Source organism: Myxocyprinus asiaticus, chromosome 12 (assembly GCF_019703515.2).
Source record: "Myxocyprinus asiaticus isolate MX2 ecotype Aquarium Trade chromosome 12, UBuf_Myxa_2, whole genome shotgun sequence".
Lineage (NCBI taxonomy): Eukaryota > Metazoa > Chordata > Actinopteri > Cypriniformes > Catostomidae > Myxocyprinus > Myxocyprinus asiaticus.
In genome coordinates this window covers 36,750,515-36,773,864 of record NC_059355.1, presented here as the reverse complement: position 1 = coordinate 36,773,864, position 23,350 = coordinate 36,750,515, and the positions used below count along the sequence as shown (strand labels likewise).

At 36.5% G+C, this 23,350-nt stretch overlaps 1 protein-coding gene across 1 annotated transcript; it reads left to right on the top strand.

Annotated features, from left to right (window-relative positions):
• The first annotated feature begins 62 nt into the window (after positions 1–62).
• LOC127448641 (inositol hexakisphosphate kinase 2-like) lies at positions 63–7,192 on the top strand. Its single transcript, XM_051711321.1, has 5 exons — positions 63–595; positions 3,876–4,089; positions 4,230–4,378; positions 4,741–4,916; positions 5,635–7,192. Exons 1-5 carry the CDS (start codon positions 373–375, stop codon positions 6,169–6,171), a joined length of 1,299 nt encoding a protein of 432 aa, XP_051567281.1. The 5' UTR covers positions 63–372; the 3' UTR covers positions 6,172–7,192.
• The last annotated feature ends 16,158 nt before the right edge of the window (positions 7,193–23,350 follow it).

Here is a 23,350-nt window from a genome sequence, read left to right as displayed (position 1 = left end):
CTTTAGGTTTAGAAGGGGGTTGGAACCATGTGACCTGTTTTGACATTATTCCTGCCTGGTTAGAGCAGACCTCTCAGTTACAGCAGAGAGAGGGACAGGGACACACTCTCACAGCCTGTCCGCTGTATTAAATAACCCTGCTACGCCAATAAAAAATTTTTTTATAACACCGTTTCTTCTGGACTAAATTACCACTTCCACTTTTCTTAAACAGGAAAACTAAGGAGTATTTCCCCTTTTCTCTGTCCTCTTTAGCTTTCCTCAGCCTTTTGCGCCTGACCTGCTACCAAGGAAACGAGAACAACAGAGCAGGAAGAGAGAGATAGAGAGACAGCAATATATCGGCCTAAGAGAGACGGATGTGTTCGGAGGATGAGTCCAGCTTTAGAAGCGCTGATGGAGGGGTGTAGATACCCAGGGAAAGGCGATATGAAGGGAGGAGTAATGTTGGAACCGTTTGTTCATCAAGTCGGTGGCCACTCTTGTGTACTGCGCTTCGGGGAGCAGACCATCTGCAAACCACTAATACCTAGAGAACACCAGTTTTATAAGAGCCTTCCACCAGAGATCCGCAAATTCACACCACAGTACAAAGGTAAGTGGACACAGACACAACATTACCATAAAAACCAGTCGGGCATGTCTTGTTTATGTGCTCTTGTGGTGCCATAGAGTTCCTTTCACTCTGTCTCTCTCACGTTTGATTACTTTTTCTCTATATAATTATTAAATGGATGAGTGCTTTAAATGATTGTTTTGAAGATTTTATATGACTATACTGTAAATGACACTGACTTCCCAGTTCAGTGTGACCCCCTATAACTAGGCCACATCATATGCACACTCTCATATGCTGAAACTTAAAGGTGCAATATGTAACATTTTTCATGTAACATATATTGCCAATGTTTGAACGGCTTGTAATGCAACTTAAAAAATAGCCCTTCCCGGACTTCCTAGGTTGCCTATTAAAGCCTGTAGACTGATTTTCATGTGAAGGGAGCGAGTCGCTTTTGCCGGGAAAATCCATAGGATGTGACGTTATGCGCGCTCCCGAGAGCCTTGCCTCATACAGTAGCTTCTCTTCCGCTATTCAACAATGTCAACAGACAGTCTGCAACACTAAGTAACGTTATCTTAGAGATGGAATACAGCAAACGTCCGGCTCCCAGCACAACACCGACTCCTACACAAACTCAGAGTAAGCCAAAAAAAAAAATTATTTACTGAATCCCGTCTGGCTAAGCGGGAACGTGATCTTGGTCAAGCGAAAACTAGAGTGAACATCGGCAGGGCATTTGATTCCTGGAGGTACTTTTGTTCGGTTTTGGGGATCAAAACCGATTCAGAATTGGCGTTCTTCTTATTGGACAGGTAAGCTTACATAACTGCAAAGCATGTGAAATATTGTGCCATAAGGATTGATCTGTGTAATTTTAGCTAACTTGATCTTGCCTGCTAACGCTGACAAATTGAAAGCTACCTTGCTTCGTAACTTTCAAATAATTTCAACGATCTTCTCTTTATGCTAAAAGTCAGGTTAATGTCACTGTTAATCTGTAATTATTCAGCAAGGTAAACTACAATAATACATTAAATGAATGCTAGACAATGTTCAAGATAATGCAGAAAGCTCCAATCATTAGTGTAACATAACTTGGTTATCCAGAAAATATGTACAATCTATTATTATAAAACAATAGCACATAGATATATCAAAATGACAGTTGTGATGGAATCACATCAATACTGAATTGTGTCAACATATTTATAATGTACAATCTATTTTATAAATAGCTACTGTCATCATCCACCAGATTTAGATAACAGCTATTGATAAAGCTGGCTAGCTGGCTAACTAGCTAACGCCGACATAGGCTGTCATATAAATGCAGTCAGTGTATCATGCAAAGAAAATTGATTACTTCAAACTACAGTCTCACATAATCAGACCTATATCCACACTTCGTTTTAGCCCTGTTCCAGCACTGGAGAGTCAAATATAATATGCAGTCTCAAAGTTTGTAGTAAAACCATCATAACTGTGTAATTTTAATTATGCTACCTTATCTGTCATCATGATGCCGGTGAATCACGTTCAGCCTCTTTGATCGTTACGTCATTGTTTTGGTCGATGTTCGCTCGCATCCCTATGGAGTGTGTGCATGAGCACGAGCAGCAGGTAGCTGGCTGCAGTTTACTTAATGGCCACAGATGTCATTAATAACAAGGGTTTCTGAATCTTACATACTGCACCTTTAAGTTTACTGTTACTGAAAATGAAATGAATATTTGGACAACATTCATTTAAGACCACATAAAAGACTGATGTAAAACAGAATGTGTGAAATATGGGTAGATGGATGGATCAGAAAGACATTTGAAAATACATTTTAACACACACACACAGACACACACACACAGTCAGTGGCGGTTCTAGCTTGTATGGCGCCTTTGGCGAAACCCGCTTCAACACGCCCCAAAAATTGATGACCCCACAAGATGCCGCCCCACCGCAAGATTTAGGCCCCATGCCTAAATCCACCACTGCACACAGTCATAAATGTGAGTTTAAAGACACTTGCACTTTCACACACTGTGACACACTCCGGCACACAGATTTACTGTATGCTCAAGGGATCAGAAGGAATATCGTGTTCAGTTCTCTTGCTCTTTGATATATTTAAATGTACTCGCTCACATACACAAACAGACAGACTGATGTTTTTGGCAGTGTCTTTGACTGGCCAGCAACGTAGGGCTAAAAAAAAAAAAAAGCTGTCAGGCAGGGATAGGATATGACAAATTGGAAAGAATTTGCGCACACTATCACATGCACACTCATACTTGCAATACTAACTTGTATATCTCTCAGGCGTTTATATATGACTTATGGGGCTTATATATATGACAAAACATAATGTTTTACTAACCACATGCACAGGCCAAAGTGTATATGAGTGTTGGTGCAATGAAGTGACCTTACTGCTATTGATGTCATCATGCCAGCATAACTGCAGAGGGCGAGATTCTGCAGGGTCCTAGTGCCTTACAGTTTTCTCATGCATACTTCCACTCAAACACCCATGATAGGTTTCAGTTACATGTAGCTCTTATGTGATAAAAATGATTTGTTTTAATGCTTTTTTTTATCCAATTAAAGGGGTAAAATGTTTTTGGTTTTGCTGTTTTCTTTCTCTATACTGTATGTACACCTCTACCACCATTCTGTACCCCTACTTTCCTTAAAAACTCCCAAGTCCCCATTGATGCTTAGTTCCTTCTATGGTTATTATGAGTTGCCACCATAAATTATGTCCTAGGCCTCAGGATGTGTTTGTATGTGTGTCATTATACTTTGTATATTATTGTATATTTTGTTCCTTCAAACAGTTCTATTTGTACAAAATTGATTTTCTGTAAAATGGTTTGAATGCAGTTTCTGTAAAACCCAGACTGTGTTTGAAGTTGTCATATGCTTCTCATCTGTGTTTGATATCTGATGATGTCTAATGTGGGAATGTTGCAGACATTTTGACCAATGAGTTTTAATAAAAGAGCTCATTGAATTGTACCTCCCTGCCTCCTGCGTTTTTTGTGTCTTTCTTTGCTTGGCACTAGAAGGCATGCAAAACACTCTCCCACACTCATACATTTACATGACAGTGTTGAATGTTTACTTCTTCACTTCTCTTCTATGTTTTATTTGTATTAAAGTACAGTTTAAGCCGGAGTGGGTAAGAACTAACTAATTGTTCATTTTTTAGTCATCAGATGATTTGTCAAATGTTGAATCATATGGCAGAGTGATATATACTCATTAGCTCTTTTTACTACTGTATCTTCTACTATATCTTCTCTCCTTGTACTTGTAGGTGTGGTGTCTGTGAGTTTTGAGGAAGATGAGGAGGGAAATCTGTGTTTGATAGCATACCCGCTTTGCAGCGATCCTGTTGATTTGGAGAACAAGGAGCCCTCTGCTGATGGCGAGCCCAAGAATAAGCTTGTCAAGTGGGGGAAGAAGCCATCGGCCCTGCTCCCGGAAAACGAGAGAGCCAGACAGGGCCGCAAAGAGGAGAAGGGCAAAAGGTGAGGAAGGACATGTGATACATAGGTGTCCATGTGATGTACATCCATATTGTGTAATACGATTTTTATCAAACACACATTTGCACAAAAAGTGCAAATGAAGAGGGTTTTGTTAACCCTTTCTCCATTGATCTTTGCAGTAAATGGGATGATAAGGCCGAGGTTTTGTACTACAGTCTGGAGAAAGGTAAAGTGGTTCCTCAAATCAAGCACAACCCTTGGAGTTTGCAGTGCCACCAGCAACACCTACAGAGGATGAAAGAGAACTCCAAGCACCGAAACCAGCACAGTATCCTTTATTACTGATCTTTATGGGGACATGCCATAGACTTCAATTGATATGTCGACTGATATACTGTATTGATTTACTATTGATATGTTGATTTAAAGCTAATTATAATTACTTTAGATGAACCTACACCCTAACTCCTAACCTAATTAAATTATACAATTACATTTTTTAGAATTTTAATAAAATTTTATTTGCTTTATGATAATTTTTCCAAATGAGTGAGGTTTTGTCCAATTTAGCTAGAGTTTTATCCCAGAAGTACATCTAAGTAAACCCTGCACGCACAAATGTAACATGTTTAGTAGAGACCAGATCTTCAACCTTGTAGGATTTCCTCCTTGACCCATGATCCTTCTAAGAATTCATTCTGCTGGAGAACCTAACATGGCGTTATCGGGTTCCATGCGTTCTTGATCTGAAGATGGGTACACGCCAGCACGGAGATGATGCTACAGAGGAGAAGAAAGCCAATCAAATCCGCAAATGCCAACAAAGCACTTCCTCCTCTATTGGAGTCCGCCTCTGTGGCATGCAGGTATATACCCATCTATATTTCTGTTTATACATACATTCTCAACAATCAACATGTGCACACAAATACATAGAAGTTAGGGATAATGAATAGTCAGCCAGTCATTATGTTGAAATAAACTCCAACAGGGTGATCCAGTCTTATATCACCATGAAAGGTTTTATTTTGTTATAATAACCATCTAACTGTTCTTTATCAGTACATTATTAATACTGTACATTGCTTATTACGTCACTACAGACCAAATAAGTAAATACATGGACAAATTAATAAATGAAATAAAAAAATCATTTTCATTTATGTGAGAAGATACTGCAGAATGATACAAGAGACATAAACTAGCACAACTATGTACAAAATCCGTCTGTTATGCAGTTTAGCTTCAGAATACTGCAATTAACCAGAATCAAGTATTCCAGAGAGCCATGCAATAAAGACCTTTATTCATTTCATACTTTCAAATTTAGTGACTAGTACTACACTATGGCCATATCCACACGTATTCGTTTTCAGTTTTCTAATGTCATCGTTTTCCAAAGTATGCGGTAATGGAGTCGGTTTTTGAAATGCTATGTTTTTGGTGAAGGAAACTGCTGTTTCAATGTGGATGAAAGGCGTAAACGTAACTAAATCAATACATTTTCAAACGCAAACATATTGTGTGGAAGTTCGTTAGGTAAACCCCAATATATAAACCTCTTTATTGTATTTCTCTTGATAGGTGTATCACAACACTACAGAGCAACTAATATTTATGAACAAGTATCAAGGCCGCAAATTGAGTCTGGCTGGGTTTAAAGAGGCTCTTTGCCAGTTCTTTAGTGATGGACGAGTTCTGCGCCAAGAACTTCTGACCCCAGTACTGCAGAGACTGAGAGAGATGAGGGCAGTTCTGGAGGCTTGCGAGAGCTATCGTTTCTTCTCCTCTTCTCTTCTCATCATCTACGACAGTGCTCCATCATCTGCCCCATCCAGATCCCGGCCCTCTCGTGGAGGAGAGGAGGAAGATGAGGAAGACGATGACGAAGATGAGGAGGATGACGAAGATGGAGCCTACGGAGGGCGCCACGACCTCTCCAGCAGCTCTGGTCTGGTTTCGCCCATGGTAGATGTGCGAATGATCGATTTCGCCCACACAACTTGCCGTGATTATGGAGAGGACAGCATCGTTCACGAGGGTGGAGACAGTGGCTACATCTTTGGTCTTCAGAATCTCATCAGCATTCTGTCACAGCTTGAGGAACACAGCAACGACTAGACACTTGTGCGCCGTCTTAACATGCAATTGCCATGCCAGGCTTACCTTGGGCACCCTGACCATGCCAGCAGGGTTCGAGTTCACACTTAGCTTGCCCTAATGTGCTTTTTCAAAAGCCCTAGCAGAAGCAGTTTCATAGGTAAGGGTGAAAGGGTCAATCCTGAATTCCCAGTAACCCTCTGGAGCTGAAGGAACTGAACTGCTTGCAAGCAGGATTGTTTTGTAATATCTCTAAAAGAAGGAGTGTGGTCTCTTGCTACGCCTGTTGCTTCTGCTCGCCCTGAATGACAGACGGGCGGTAGATGAGTTTCTGCGAGATCTCATCTGACTCTTTATTTTTTTCTCTTCATCTATGAAAGATAAAGGAGATAAGCTGATGTTTGCATCGAATAAGAAGCTTTTTTTAAAAACTGAGTATAATATAGACATTGTCTTTCTCAGAAACACCTTTCTGGTTTTGTAGCAAGAGAACTGAGATATTTTGTCTTTTTCTCGTAGAACTTGGCAGCACAATAAAAAAACTGATACTTCACAACTAAGCAACATATAAGAAGGTGCTTTAAAAACTCTAAGCAGGCCCCTGGAGGAGCAGGACACAAGGGAAGAAACCTTTTCTCTTTTTTTTGTAGGGAAAGATGGTTGTGTGGAAGAGGGAATTCAGTTCTTCCTCTCCATACATTCCTTGCCATAAAAGACTGATGGACTTTTTCTGTTGAACCTTTGGTTGGGGACAGCTGACAATATGGACATTTGAATATGTTTCATTGTCTTGGATCCTCTTCATTCCATAGCCACGTGTTTTAAAATCCTTACTCCAGAGACTTTAAAGAGAATCCTATTTATTTATAAGAATATTTCTATAATGTGAAACAAAATTACTTTGAAAGGAAATGTGACATTCCATCCCTTAGTTATACAATATAATGTAAGTAATATTGGTAGAGAAAGATTTGAATGTCCTGGTTTTCTCTGTGTTTGACACAATGAAACAAAATAAAGACAATTCTGTTTTTTTGTGGTACATTTTGGAGGCCTTTTGTTTCTGTGCGTGTATGTGTGTTTTTAGTACTAAAGAAAATTAGATTACAGCATCAGCACAGCATGTCCTTGCTCTTGCACATTGCACATTAGACACAATCAAGGAACTACGCTGTACCAAAAGCCACCTGGTATAGCTTTCTGGCCAACAAGTAGATATGCACCAAGGCTTCAACAGGCAGATTAAATTCGGTCAAAGTCTGTGGCTGATATTATTAATGTGTAAACATTGTGTAAATTGTAGGCTTGCGACTGATGCCTTTTTTACACATTGATAATCAGAAATTTTTCCAGATGATCATCGATCTATATCTGCATTTTTTCCCCCAGATATAAATAGGGCTACTCATTGAACAATAGTCTACTGTTTACACTATGTTTACATATTTCTCAACACAACTTTGGTAAAGTATCAGTGGCTTGTGGTGGACTTTTGAGGTAGAGGCAAGTGTCATCTCAGGGTTTGTGTTTTTTTGTTGTTGTTGTTGTTTTTTGTTTTGTTTTTCAATGTAAATTCCTATATTATTTTCTGGTGACATTTACATAGCTTTCAGGGTAAACCCATAAAAATTGGAAATCTGATTTATCACAACATATGATATAAAATAAGTAGGCCTACATAAAAATATATGATGTAAAAAAGTCACATACTTGCTCATAAATGCAACAAAATAACAAAATACTAAAAATGGCTGCTGTCCTATACGTAACATATTTTCCTTAAATCATAATTCTTAAATGATCATAGAATTTGAATAGAATGTGCATTAAAGAAACAATTATGTGATATATAAAATATATATACATATTATATACAGCATAAACAGTTATGTGTCTTATATAGCCTACACAATGTATTTTTTGTTACAAGTCTTTTTGTGGTTTAACAGCTTGAATCAAATCTATTCAAGACTACATACAGATAAGTTGCATATTAAACCAGTTTCATACTCTAACCTGCAAACTCATCAACGTCACTTTGTTCAGTCTTGAAGAAGTACAAAAATCTTCTTAACTTTTGTGTATGGTGTCTAGATTCACAACTTGGAACTGCCACCTGCAGTGCATTGACGCATCCTGTGTGTGATACCTGTGCCTTGTCCTACCCGCGACGAAGCACTTCTCGTTCAGTGTGCGACCGGCTTCAGTATGAAGTGCATAAATGTTATTTAATATCACCCACTTGTGGTCTCCCAAAGCCAGACTACATAAACGGAAGGCCAGCTGACAGTGAATTGCAAAGCACACAAATTAGGCTTCTAATTTAAATGTTGACTAATGTATCGATGCCTCAAAAATGTATCGAGACAATCACGTGCCGATCAATAACCGATGTATCGATATTTTATGACATTACAAGTAAACAGTAATGTACTATTGTACAGTAGGTTCAACTTATGGTCCACATATATGGTTAAACTGTAGGCCATGTGCTGTTGATAGAAGATATGATGCAGATAGGAAGTTGTAATCTAAATCTAATCTAAAACCTTTCTAAAAAAAAACCAATGTTCTCATTTGACAGAGGTTTTCTGTAAAGTGGATTTAAACTGCAGCAGTACAACCCCTGTCATTTACCATTGCTTTGGCTGAGCTCCAGCAGGCATATTAAGGATTTGCAAGACCTTTCACTAAAAGTTTTCCACAAGCACTCTCTAAGCCTGTTCTTTGTGGGTGTACTTGCGCACGAGTGTACGGGGGATATTTGAACTGGATTTTATGTTTGATGTCTGTGTACATATAGACTCTAATGGTTGGTGTGTAACAGCTTGAGTGTGTGTGTATTTCCTCGTGTCACCTCTCGAGTTAGAAGGTTGTGTAGGTGTATATGAGTGTGTGTATGAGTGTATGTTTGTGAAATAATACGTTAGTAGATATGGCGCTATTGGATTTTTCACCATATATCTTTGCCCTCTTGTGGCCTTTGCGCACTCTGTGACTATCTCGGCTGTTCTAGCACTTGCATTCCCAAGTAAAGCTCTGGATTACATACAAAATCCTGGAAAGCTGCTCGCAAATGGGAAATGCCATTTCCACATGCTGAATCAGGTCAATAAGTGAAAGATCTCTGGTTTTGAGAGTAATTTGTTTTACATGTAAAAAGGCTGCCAGGTAAAAAAAACAACTCAAATAGAAAATATGCATGGAATGCTGTACAAGACAGTCACCCAAACAGAGAAAGGACGGAATAAACCAAGTAGTTGCAACGTTATTTAATTGCTGTAATTTCCCTCAAGACAGGAAACTTTACAGTATTGAATAGTGTTCCCTTTAAGGGTCATTGACAAATACGAATATCCAAGAGGATGAAAAGAAAAATATTTTCACAAATCTAATCTAAACAAGTCTATTTCTTAGAAATGTAATCTTATTATTTATGTTGGTTATGTGTTTTAATTTAATCAACAACAGTCCAATAGTCTGTGTAATATAATTTACTCTTTTATGTGTTTCTTACCACATGACAACATAATGGACTCCTGCATGTTAGTTACACCACAATGATGTGACAGATTTGCTTAGGAGACCTGGCTGGAGTCACTCAGCACATCCTGGATTTGAACTCGTGACTCCAGGGGTGGTGGTCAGCGTCTTTGCTTGCTGAGCTACCCCCCCCCCCCCGAAAAAGTAATTTTTGATCAAATCTAGACAGGCCCCATTTCCAGCAGCCATCACTTCAACACTTTATCCTTGAGTGATCATGCTAAATTGCTAATTTGGTACTAGAAAATCACTTGCCATTATATCAAACACAGATGAAAGCTATTTGATTCGTTAAATGAAGCTTAACATTGTGGTTTTTTTTTTTTTGTTTTTTTTGTTTTTTTTTGTGATTACATTTTTTATTGATTCACTCATCAAACAAAGAAAAGCAAAACATATATACACAGAATCAACATTTAACCCCCTCTACCACCCCTCCCCCCCCCAATCACTTTGTGTTTGTTTTTGAGTTGCCACAGTATGCAATAGACTGGCATGTCTTAAAATCAATATTAAGTAAAAAATGGCAAAAAAGAAGCCGCTTTCTCTAGAAACTGTCAGTCAATCATTGTTTTGAGGAATGAAGGCTATACAATGCTTGAAATTGGTAAAACACCGAAGATTTCATACAAAGGTGTACACTACAGTCTTCAAAGACAAAGGACATCTGGCTCTAACAAGGACAGAAAGAGATGTTGCAGGCCAGATGTACTACTCAACAAGAGAAGTACATCAGAGTTTCTAGTTTGAGAAATAGACGTCTCACATGTCCTAAACTAACAGCTTCATTGAATTCTACCCGCTCAACACCAGTTTAATGTACAACAGTAAAGGAGACTCAGTGGTGCAGGCCTTATGGGAAGAATTGAAAAGAAAAGCCACTTTTGAAACAGAAAAACAAAAAGAAAAGGTTAGAGCGGGCAAATAAACACAGACATTGGACAAAACATCATTGGAAAAGAGTGTTATGGATCTTAACCCCATTGAGCTTTTGTGGGATCAGCTAGACTGTAAGGTGTGTGAGAATTGCCCGACAAGACAGCCACGTCTATGGCAAGAGCTACGGGAAGCGTGGGGTGAAATGTCACCTGAGTATCTGGGCAAACTGCAGGAGGATTTTTTGATGAGAACTCTTTGAATTAGTTTAAGAAGTTCTGAAATTTTTTTTTTTTCAAATTGTAATAGTAATTTTTCACGTTATTAATGTCCTGACTATACATTGTGATCAGCTACATGACACTTTGGTGAATAGTACCAATTTCTTTCCATAAGAGCAAAATCTGTACATTATTCCAAACTTATGGCTGCCAGTATATGTGTATATATATATATATATATATATATATATATATATATATATATATATATTATTATTATTATGATTATTATTATTAATAATAATAATAATAATATTATTATGCAAAATTGATAATTGATAAAAAAATATATTATTATTATTTGTAAAAATTTCAAAACATTTCAGCCTTTCAATGAGGCTTTTTTCTTTTTTAAATCTCAGGACAGTTATATTGCCTTTATAACTTTATGTCCCAAAATATTAAAATAAATTTGAAAAATTCATATGTCAGCATTAATTGCATTTGAAATGTTTTTATCAATAAATACAGACATAACAAGAGTGTCATGCATTGACCCCTTAAACAGTTTTTCCCATAACTATGCATATCCATTTAGGTTTTTTTTTCTCCACAGAAATACTTTAAAGCATAGAGAAAAAGAGCATCCGAAGATGAATTTGCTAAATATTAATAATCGCTCCCATTCAGAAATAATAATCCAGCTCTAATCCATGATCTGTCTTTGCTGAATGAGAAGCTCCAGTCTTGCTAGAAATTTCTATACAAGCCATCTGTATTGAGCTGTAAGCATTAATATCATCATTTTACCGCTGCCATGACATTCCCTTTGCTCATCTTTTGCTATGAACATACTTTTTGTAATAATGATGGATTACAATGGGAACTGTATGTCTGTATTTTTAGCTAGATGGTTGGTGGTTGGTGGTCGGCCCAAAAACCCAGATTTCTTTGTGGAGCATAAGCTGAAAGAAGTACAAAGAGACTAAAAGCTAGAAAACATATCCTCTGCACTTTATCATAATTCTATATTTGCACATCTGACTTGATGCAAATTGTATTTCATTGACTTGTACTCTGCACAATGACAATTATGTTTAATCTAATCTAATCTAATCTAATGTCTTTGCACATAGATTTTGCTGTTCCCTTGAGAAATGTAATTTGGTGAATGGCAAACTTTAGGATGGCACCCAAATGTCTTCCAAATCTTGCATCTAACCCTTTACCTTAAGTGACATCATAAATTACTCTGATATCATCAATCTGATTATACATGGATGTACGTGAAGTCAGGCATTCAGCCGTACACTCTTACAATAATTATTTTTATCGCAATGCTTGCACAATATGTACATTATCCTATCCAATTCATTAGTTCAGCTTTGACCCTCCTGATGAACAGTGCCATAGCAATAGTGAATTTACTATTCAGCATTAAGCATTAAGCTCTCCACAAATAAGGGTTACACTTTGTTAAAATTGTATTTTACAATACAGTTTTAATTGTATTTTAATTGTATTTTAAACTTTGTCCTTATATGTGGTCATTTTGGGAGTGTAAGAATGTTAATGCACTTTATTTGCAGTATATTTGGCTGGCACACACACACACGGGTGTGAAGTGATTGTGGTTGATGATACAGAATACAGAACAGCAGACATGTTTATTGCCTAAATCTATTCCACTGAAATGAAAATGAAATAAGAAACATAAAGTTATAAAGATGGAATGATAGCATGAAAGTGGAAAATGAAGAGAGAGAGTAGAGAGTAGAGAAAGAGAGTTTTTAAACTTGTTTGTGATGAACATACAGTCCTACTGGGCAAAGTTCACTAAACTGCTGACAGATAGGATGGGCAAAGTATAGAATATCATCAACAGGGCAACCCACTGACGCTAGAGGAGTGCGAGCACCAATTTTTGTTTTAAATTGTGATTTCCATTGATGTGATGAAGGTCCAGGAAGCAATGCTACTGCAATGTAACACAGATGTCATAAGTAGGCCCAGGCCCAGACAGAATCTGAAGATTTTTTTCACATTTTCTGTGTTGATTTTAGGGAAAATCTGTGGAATTTTGTGGAATGGATTCAAATATATAGTAGACAACTGTGTTAAATGGAGCTGAGATATACACACTTATTGGTAACTGAAAGCACAAATCAAGCAAATTAGTCATAATATTTAAGAAACAAATATGCAAGGGACAGGGGATGAGTCAGACTTTGTGGGTCACAGTCTGCCGTACCAGTTCTGTGGTAATCTGCGGGAAATATTTTGTGCTTGGTCATAAATTAAAGTTCTCCACAAATACACACACTAATACATTTTCTAATTCAAATGGCCACTGTAACAACTTTGTGTTCAGCAAGCCTTTGACACCCATACTAAATATTACATAACATTTGCACAAATTTGCACATTATTTCCCCTTACTATAGTAACACTGGCATCATTTGTTCAAAGGCTCAGATGGCTCGTAAACCATCTGAATATTACAGTTATCAGTTCAACTGGATTAATTAATCAAATGATGCAAGCATCTTCAATTTCGGCTAACCACATACAGTATACCATTCATTTTAAATTTTAAAACTAATGACTCCAATTGTCTTCTCTGAAATAGTACAGTTGGGGCTGTTTGTGAAGCAACATCACTGAAACATCACTTATGATCTCATCATTACATTCAGACATCTTGCTAATGACTCATCAGTCATTCACAAATAAAGGTTCCAAAAAGGGTTTTTGTTTTTCACAGCGATGCCGTAGAAGAACCCAAAGAAACTTATTATAGTGAGGCACCTACATTGTAAGTGAATGGGGCCAATTTTTGGAGGGTTTAAAGGCAGAAATGTGAAGCTCATTATTTTGTAAAAGCACTTACATTATTTTCTGTTAAAACTTGTGTATTATTTGAGCTGTAAAGTTGTTTGTGTCATCATTTTGACGGTTGTTTTAGGTTTTTTGGGTTCACGGCATTATGTTGTCGTGGCAACAAAGGGGATTGTTGACATTACATAGTCATTACAACTAAGTTGTAAAATTGTGCTGTAGTAAAGACAACTTAAATCTCCACACTCTTAAAGGCACCTCTGCTTAAAAGGAACCTTTAGATCTGTGAAAGAAAGGGGCAGGGGCTTCCGCCCCTGTAGCCCCCGTTCTGTGCACATCAGTGCTAGGGGGGCACCAGAAACTCAACCGGCTGCCCTTACTCACATGTTATACATTATTCAAGGACCCTGTAGCATTTGCTTGCACTTTCTCATCGCACCTTCACACCGTGCACCATGTTACCAGGGTAATGCCATGGTACTGAATGATTGATCGTGTTCATATTTCATGATACTGTCATGGTACTCCAACATCATGGTTTTACTATGACACATATCATAAACATGGGGTTATCACAGACCATGTCTGAAAATAAATAAATAAACAAGTGTATTACCATGGTGCTTTCTGTGAGAAATATAACAGAATAGGCTATTATTTGTGATTAAGGAAAAATGTAAACAATTATGTACAGTATATACTGTATATACAAGAAAATGGTTAAATATTCAAAAAGCAAAGAAATTTATTTATAATTACTACTCATTAAAAAAAAAAAAAAATCATTGCCCTTTATCCTTCTGCCCATGTCCCTGCTAAGGTCTGTGTTGAAATATTTGTGCGACTAGTCTAGAAGATGATAAAAAATGATCATGAGTCATTATAACTCATTGGTTAGGAATGTTAATTGTACAATCATAATGTGGATGATTCATAGAAAGGTCAGCATTTTTACACTCAGGCAATATACCTTCTTGTTTAATCATGAACTTAGTCTGGTGGAGCACGACACCATGACAATAAACATCTTAAAAGTGTGTCTTTTTAAAACCAAGATCACTTACAATGCGCCAATGTAACAGACAAAACACTTACTTTACTGTATGTTGACAAATGTAATGAGCTTGGGGGGGGGGGGGGTTGGGTTATGTTTCTACACATACATCAGTGGTTTTATTGTACACTGCAAAAAAAGATTTTTTGACTGGTTTTCCTATAAAATTATCTAAACATTCTTAAAACATTATTTATTTACTTGTCAAGCAAAATGGCATAAGATATTAGGTCTTGTTTTAAAAGAAATCTCAAAATAATCTTGTTTATCCTTCGATTTAAGTTTATTTTTCTTACCCTCGTTGGCTAACAGTTTTTTCTGGTTTTAACAGGGTTGCTGCTGATATTTTAAAATCAAATGTTAGACTTTTTAAGACCTTTTTCAAGACCTGAACAAATTACATTTATACTGTATCCCCATACCAAAACAACCCCACATGATCTCAAAATAAATCATGTATCACAGACTCTACTTAAACAGACAGGGGAACACATTCAACATGGCCTTAACAATGCTTATCAGTAAAACAGTAAGATATAAGTTAAGATAAGTTTAAAATACTCAAGACATGTTTTCAACATATATATCACATTAAAATTGTGTACCATTATAAAAATAAATACAAATTAGATGTTGACCGTTATCGATGGTTGCTGATATGATAATGTGTAGGAAGGCAATTAATCTGCCAATAGTTTTTAAAATTGGTCACCTATATTAAATGCTCTTAGTCATTCCTTCCTGTGATGAGGAGGGCCAGACAAGAGGCTACAAGAGTCCAAATTGAATTAAATTCCAGATGCAGATTATGATGCAACCAAAATACCAATAACCAAGGGGGAAAAAAAGAAGGAAAAAAAGATCTGATTCATAGCACTGAACTTTTAACTTTAAAGGCTGAAATACGCCAAGCCACTCTTATTTTGAAATGTTTGCACTTCACTGCTCCAGCTGCTCATTCAAACAGATAAGGGAAATAAAGGGTGAATTCCAATCGAAAGTGATCATCACTATGCCCCACTCACTACGAAGGACAAAGCTCTTGATGTGGGCTCTCTAAAGAAAGCATGGCATTAAAGTTTGAATGTGCCCTTCACTAAAAGTCTTGTAAAAGGGCCCTTTGTGAAAAAATAAACTTTCCTACTTTTGTTTGGAACGACCCTTTGAGTGGCATCCCCTTCCCGAAGTGCACTTCAAGGGCGCAAAAATGCCAAAATGTGCACTCCTACAATAATCTACAATGTATTACAATATAAACAATTAAAAGTAAACATTGTCATATTTCATCAACACTATATCATCATCATCAACAGTTGATCTTTAGTGATAGTTTGCCATAAATTTCCAATATGGCTTAATGATTGTGAACTGCTCTGCAACAGCTGAAATCACTCACAAGCCCAAACTTGCTTGGAGAAAATCCAACAGTGCCATGTTTTCACTTTGAAGGACGCAGCACATGCATTTATTTAATTAAATCGTATTCTTTTGAAGATTGATAACCACTTTATATATCATATCATATCACGATTCCTGTCCACCCGCTCACAAATGTAAGACCTCTTTAAGTTTTTTAAGCTTTTAAGACTTTTGTTGTATAATTTAAGATATTTAAGACTTTTTATGACCTTACATTTTTGAAAACTGAATTTAAGACATTTGAAGACTTTTTAAGGATCTGCAGGAATCCTGTTTAAGCATAAATCTCACCAAATTTGGTTAGGTTTCTCTCAAAACAAGACTTAAAATCTTATGCCAGTTTAAGAATGTTTAGATTTTTTTTTTTTCTGGAAAACAAGACAAAAATACTAATCTTGAATTATTGTAGATGTATAACAATTAGCAAAAAAGGTAGCAAAAAGCTATCAAAAAGGTAGACTTGCCTTGTTATCTGGGTGAGGTGGTTCATAGGGCTTGAATTAATGAGTTTTTGAATTTTTTTTAGTAGCTGTGGGTCATCCCTCATCAGAAATGGAGGGTACCTTTCAGCAGTACAGGAGTGTTCTTAGACATGTTCAGTGCTGCTCTGGCTGAAAACAACAAAAAGCATAGAGTTGTGAATTTCTTAAATATATTTATGTCATCATATGCTAACATTAATCATATGTTAAACTGTTGTATTTCTAATGCACGTCTATTATAAAATTACATTTGGTTGGTAAGGTCGCATCACTAGGAGGAGGAGGCAGGAAGTGCGTCATTGTTTACAATAGAAACTTGCACAGAGCAAAGACCAAGCGCAGTTCACAAACCAAAACAGTCCAAAACAATTTCAAAACAATATAAAATAAAAGAAAATATCATTTCCAAATAATAATGAAAAAAAATGTAAACAATGACGCGCTTCCTGACTCCTCTTCCACGTGACGCGCGAGCTTACGTCATCCCTCTCATGAGCGCACGTCACAGAGATGTAAGTATATAAGTATTGTTTTGTTTCTCAAAATAATCAATTGTTTGGGTTCAGAAGGCCTTTATTTGCCAACTGGAGTCGTGTGGATTATTTTGATGCACCCTAAATATGCATTTTGGACCATCAAAAAATGGAGGATATTCACTTGCATTGTTTAGAGGAGAAGGCCTGAAATGAAATCCTTAAAGTCTTAAATTCTGTTTTGATGAAGAAAGAAACTCAGATACATCTTGGATGGCCTGAGGGTGAGTAAATTATCAGCAAATTTTCATTTTTGGGTGAACATTTTTCCATGAGATTCACAATCTGCCATCTTGTCCATGGTGTGGCACACCTACTGAAATCAAAGGCATATGACATTACAACACAGCACAACACAAATCTAACAGGATAAGAGGTGAGAATGATGTACGAAGTGGTCTAGAGATGAAGCTCTGTGTAGTCTGGTTCATTAAAACGGAGTATACAGGATGTATTCATATTCAAAGTCAAATACAGAGCACAATGGAATGGAAGAGAACACAGGGGTCTGGTGATGCATCCAAAACACGCGACACGGTAATGGTACAGATCACGCTATAAAGCTTCACCTCCCTCACTATTTCTACTTTATTTTTACCTTACAATGGAAACTAATTATTTCGAACAGTTAGCTAACACAATTAATGTTCATATTTCAAAATAAATGAAACAAATACTTGTTTAAATTTAGCTCTCAGTTTTTTTCTGACTTCAATGATCCTCTGTAGATTATCTTGTGCTCTTTCAGCATTTGCTTATGTAATCAAAAGTATTTTAACATCAATAACTCAACTCAACTCAACTTTTATTTATAGAGCACTTTCAAAACCACAAGAATGGACCAAAGTGCTGTACAAAGATTCCCTTTTCAACATCAAACACAATACATACCATGACAACTAAAATACTTATACAAAGACATACAAATAAAAACTTGGGAAATAAAAGCAAGTGCAAAGATACAAATTTGCCTCATACACCATAATAAATAGCACTCACATAGTTCAAACTTATTTAAAGGCCAAAGCAAATAAATAAGTCTTTAGGCCAATTACGACCATTAAACAATCTACAATGCGTACACTCTTAAAAATAAAGGTTCTTCAAGGGTTCTTTGTGTGGTTCCATGAAGAACTTTACCATTTGTGGAACCTTTCCATTCCACAAAAGGTTCTTTGTACTGCCAAAAGGTTCTTCACACTGAGTAATCTCAAGTGAATATTTTTTTAAACTGGTGAAAAGTTAGCTCAATGCAAATTAATGGTGTGCTTTCAATGTCTTTGGTGGACATTCTCAAAATGTTATCAACATTATTCATAAGTGAAACATTATCTAAACATTACTACATGAAAATAAAAAAAATATGTACTTGATTTGTTATCACGATTTTTAACAAAATAATTTGTGTTTCTGTTGAATAAACAAATAATACATTTTCAATGCACTGCGATGAAGTAGCCTACTATTTTTTGGTGGTTTACGAGGACATTTTGTTCGGTTACGAACTGGTAATTACAAGGGTATTATGCTATAAATGTGGTTTATGAGGACATTTCTAGTGTCCTCATAATTCAAAACGCTTAAAAAACATACTAAACTATGTTTTTTGAAAATGTAAAAATGCAGAAAGTTTTTTGTGAGGGTTAGGTTTAGGGGATAGAATCTATATTTCATACAGTATAAAAATCATTATGTCTATGTAAAGTCCTCATAATGATAGCTGCACCAACATGTGTGTGTGTGTGTGTGTGTGTGTGTGTGTGTGTGTGTGTGTGTGTGTGTGTTTCAAATGTTAAAAAAAATAAATAATAATTGATACCACTCCAATATAGAGATTAAAACAGATACATTGTTTGGTTAAAATTATCTAATGCATACACATGTGAATTTAAAAACTACACCCTTATATATTTTACACTGCTAAGTTTTCATCTCACACCATTGTTCTGATCTATGGACCTCTTTCACAGACCTGTTATGACACGTTTCCACTTTATTTTACAGCGTAAATCCAGCAAACTTTTTAATATTTGCAATTTTTAAAATATCTAGTGCAAATATACAACATTATACATTGTTTTATATTACTATAAAATGTGTTTAAAAAAACAAAAAACTCGTTACCACAGTTTTCTATTCCAGCTGCTGAGGGAGTGACAGTAAATTTGGCTCATTTTTCTCATCTGACTGCCGTAATCCACCGCTCTCGATTTTTTTTTTTTGTTGAGTTTTTCTTTGCTGTTGTACACAATGGGGTAAGCAAAAATAATATTTGCTGTTGTCTACACAAGTTTACCCAACTATTGTTTTACTTCTGCGTTCTAAACTGGATGTGTGAAAAGTTGTCAGCAACATTGTAATACCTGTTTCTTAGCTTGTTTAATTCTCTGTTTTCTAAGCTGACTGGCTCAGCTGCTTGGGAACTGAAAAGATTATGTCATTCTTTATGACAGTATTTCCATAAATAAAATTATTCATTTGTAAATATGGACTTTGTTCTGTTTGCCAGTTTATTTCTTCAGGAAGAAAAACTAATCCTGCAGGTTAACTACCTAAATATTTCCTGTACAAAACTCATGCACAATGTTAACACTTGCCATGTCCTGCAGGATTTGAAATAATAGTCCTGCAGGAAATAAAGGTGGTTTTCATGACCTGTAAGATAATTCCTGTAAAACAAAATTCTTGCAGAAAATTCGTTCAATTACTTCATAATATTCCTGCAGGATTGCTACAGGAAAATGAGCCGAAAATCCTGTAGGGTACCTGCAGAATATTCCTGCGGAATTCCTGTAGGTTTTTTTTTTTTTGTAAGGGCAGGGACTGTCCCCATTCACTTCCATTGTAAGTGTCTCACTGTTAACCAGGTTGTTTTCTTTTCTTTTTTTTTTCTTTTTTTTAGAAAGAAAAGGAGGGACAAGTCCAAATAAATTTTGCGGAAATCAACATTATACCACAAATGCTGTTGATTGAGTTTAAGGATATATTCTGGGTTCAATACAAGTTAAACTCAATCAACAGCATTTGTGGCATTATGTTGATTACCACAAAAAAATAAATTAATCCCATCCCTCATTTTCTTAAAAAAAAAAAAAAAAAGAAGAGGAAGAAGCAAAAATTTAGCTTACAGTGAGGCACTTACAATGAAAGTGAATGTGGCCAATTTTTGAAGGTTTTAAAGCGGAAATGTGAAGTATATAATTTTATAGAAGCACTTAAATTAATTCTTCTGTTAAAACTCATGTATGATTTGAGCTGTAAAGTTGTTTAAATTGTCATTTTTACAGTCATTTTAGGGTTTGTTGACATTACATTGTCATGGCAATGAAGTTGTAAAATTGGCTATAGCTTGACACTGAAAAGTGAGTGATTATATCACACTAAAATGATGTTTATACACATACTGTTTATATCTTATGGCTATACTTTTGAAAAACTGAGTATTTAACATTCAAAACTTAGCCCCAATTCACTTCCATTATAAGTGCCTCACTGTAACCCAGATTTTAGCTTCTTTAAAGAAAAGGAGGGGCAGGTCAAAATTATTTTTGTGGTAATTAATATTATGCCACAAATGTGATCGATTGAGCCTAATTTGTATTGAACCCAGATTATTCCTTTAACTTGTATTGAACCTGAAATATTATGAAAAAGTTTTTTTCATGGAACCATACATGCTAATAAATAACTTTTTAAGGCTGACCAAGTCAGAGATGCAGCGAGTTGATTGTTTGTGTGCCTGTGTCTTTATGAAACAGATAGCAGAGGCAGTGGTGACCCATAATCTGGAATAATCTGGTATAATCCGAGTCTATTTACTCTGACCGATGTTCCCTGTAAAATTGGTGGTGAAAGACATTCACGGTTTCTGCCTTGATCTCTGCACAAGCTGAGCACACAGCCCTATTTAGAACAGTTTTCAATTATTTGTGTCTGAATTGCTATGAAGTATCAGCATTTTCCATTGTAGAATAGAATTGTTCAGGCTCCTAAAGAAGAAAGAGTAATAAGGGCATAGGATTGAGTGCATACATGTATAAATGTGTTGGTATGTGGGTCAGTGTAAAGGATCCTGTGACTGTTTCTTGAGATCTGATCTTTTGAGTAATACTCACATGATACTGATGCCATCTTTGTTGCTAAACACATGACTTCCATGACATCACAACTCCCATGACATCACAACCAGCCAGCTCATCTCAGGGAAGACTCCACTCCTAGTATAGCTGGAAATCTTGTTCTGATAATAACATGGTTGTGTTGGCATGTGACGTGTGGTGGTCACACCCTTTTCTTCTCCTAATTGTGTATGTTTTACAGGCACCCTTCCCCACAACATTCCTTAAAGGAATATTCCAGGTTCAATACAAGTGAAACTGGTAAAACTTTACAATAAGGTTTTATTCAGAAAGCTGTTTTGAAAAAAAAAGATTATTTTTGCAATTCCATTTGGTGCAGAAATGACATACGTCAGTTTTAATTATTTTAAAACTACTGTATTATTTGAGCTGTATATTGTTTAAATAGTAATTTTTACAGTCGTTTTAGGGTTTTGGGGATTGTTGACATTGCATCGTCATACAACTAAGTTGTAAAATTGGCTTTAACTTTACACAGAAAAGGTTAGTAAGTGATTTTATCACATTAACATCATTTTAACATGCATATTGTTTATGTCTTGTGGCTATATTTTTGAAACAGTGATTATTTTAATGTTTACAGTTTGGCCCCATACTCTTCCATTGAAAGTGCCTCAATATAACCCAGATTTTTGCTTTTTTTAAAGAAAAGGGACAAGTCTAAATAAATTTGTGTGGTAATCAATATTATGCCACAAATGCTGTCGATTAAGATTAAGTTATATTGAACCTGGAGTATTCCTTTAATGATATAAAGTCGGGGGGCCTGGTAGCTCAGCGAGTATTGACACTGACTACCACCCCTGGAGTTACGAGTTCGAATCCAGGGCGTGCTGAGTGACTCCAGCCAGGTCTCCTAAGCAACCACATTTGCCCGGTTGCTAGGGAGGGTAGAGTCACATGGGGTAACCTCTTCGTGGTCGAGGTTCTCGCTCTCGGTGGGGTGCATGGTGAGTTGTGCGTGGATGCTGTGGAGAATAGCGTGAAGCCTCCACACGCACTACGTCTCCACGGTAACGCGCTCAACAAGCCACGTGATAAAATGCACGGATTGACGGTCTCAGATGTGGAGGCAACTGAGATTCGTCCTCCGCCACCCGGATTGATGCGAGTCACTACACCACCACAAGGACTTAGAGTGCATTGGGAATTGGCCATTCCAAATTGGGGAGAAAAGGATATAAATCAAATTCTGTACCTGCCTACTTCCTCTTTCTCTTGTTCTCAAATCCTTAACTAATTTCTCCATTTGACACTGTAAAATATTTTATGAATTGCCTTCAGGAATATCACAAATTGGCTGAAAAATATTATGTGGCTTCAGTCAATGGTTTGCAAAATTTGTCATTATTAATTTTGCCTCCAAACACAAGCCATGCCATTTGAATGTGATAAACACAAATCTTATCTTTTAGCACTCATCTTATCTCCCAGCTGTTTGTTTCCTTTTTTAATATTTTGGCACCGTGTGGCCTCTCCCCTTTAGAAAAAGACATTCACACACATTGACTCACACTCACACATACACACACAAGTGCATATGTTTATATACAGAGTTAGAGAAAATATAGACAAGTATAGGCCACCACGGATGAGATGTTCACCAAGGAGAAGTGCATGTTGAGGTCCCATTGATGACAGCATTATGTATCAGTCAACTTTGGCATTTTAAAACAGTAAGGCTAAACAAATAATGTTTCTGACATTGACAAATTAATGAAATTTGTATTTAATGAGTGTGTGTCTGAATGTGACAATTAATGAATGTGTCAGTCTGATTCTTGAAAGAGAGAAGAAATTGATGGATGTGGGATAAGTAGTGGATACAGGAATGACGGTGTTCTCCTCTAAGGGCAAATATAGTTATGTAACCACCATGAACAAACACTGCCCTTGTTCACCAGTTCACCAGAACACCTTCACCAATCACACACTAACACGACAACAAAGTTTGTATATCAGTAAAGGCGTGTAATATCCATAACAGGTTCTGTTTTTGAAAAGACAGCATTATGATTATGAGTCTTGTCATACTGTATCTAATGTGTAATGTGATGCTCAGTGAGAGCAAATCCACTGTAAACCTCGACGGATT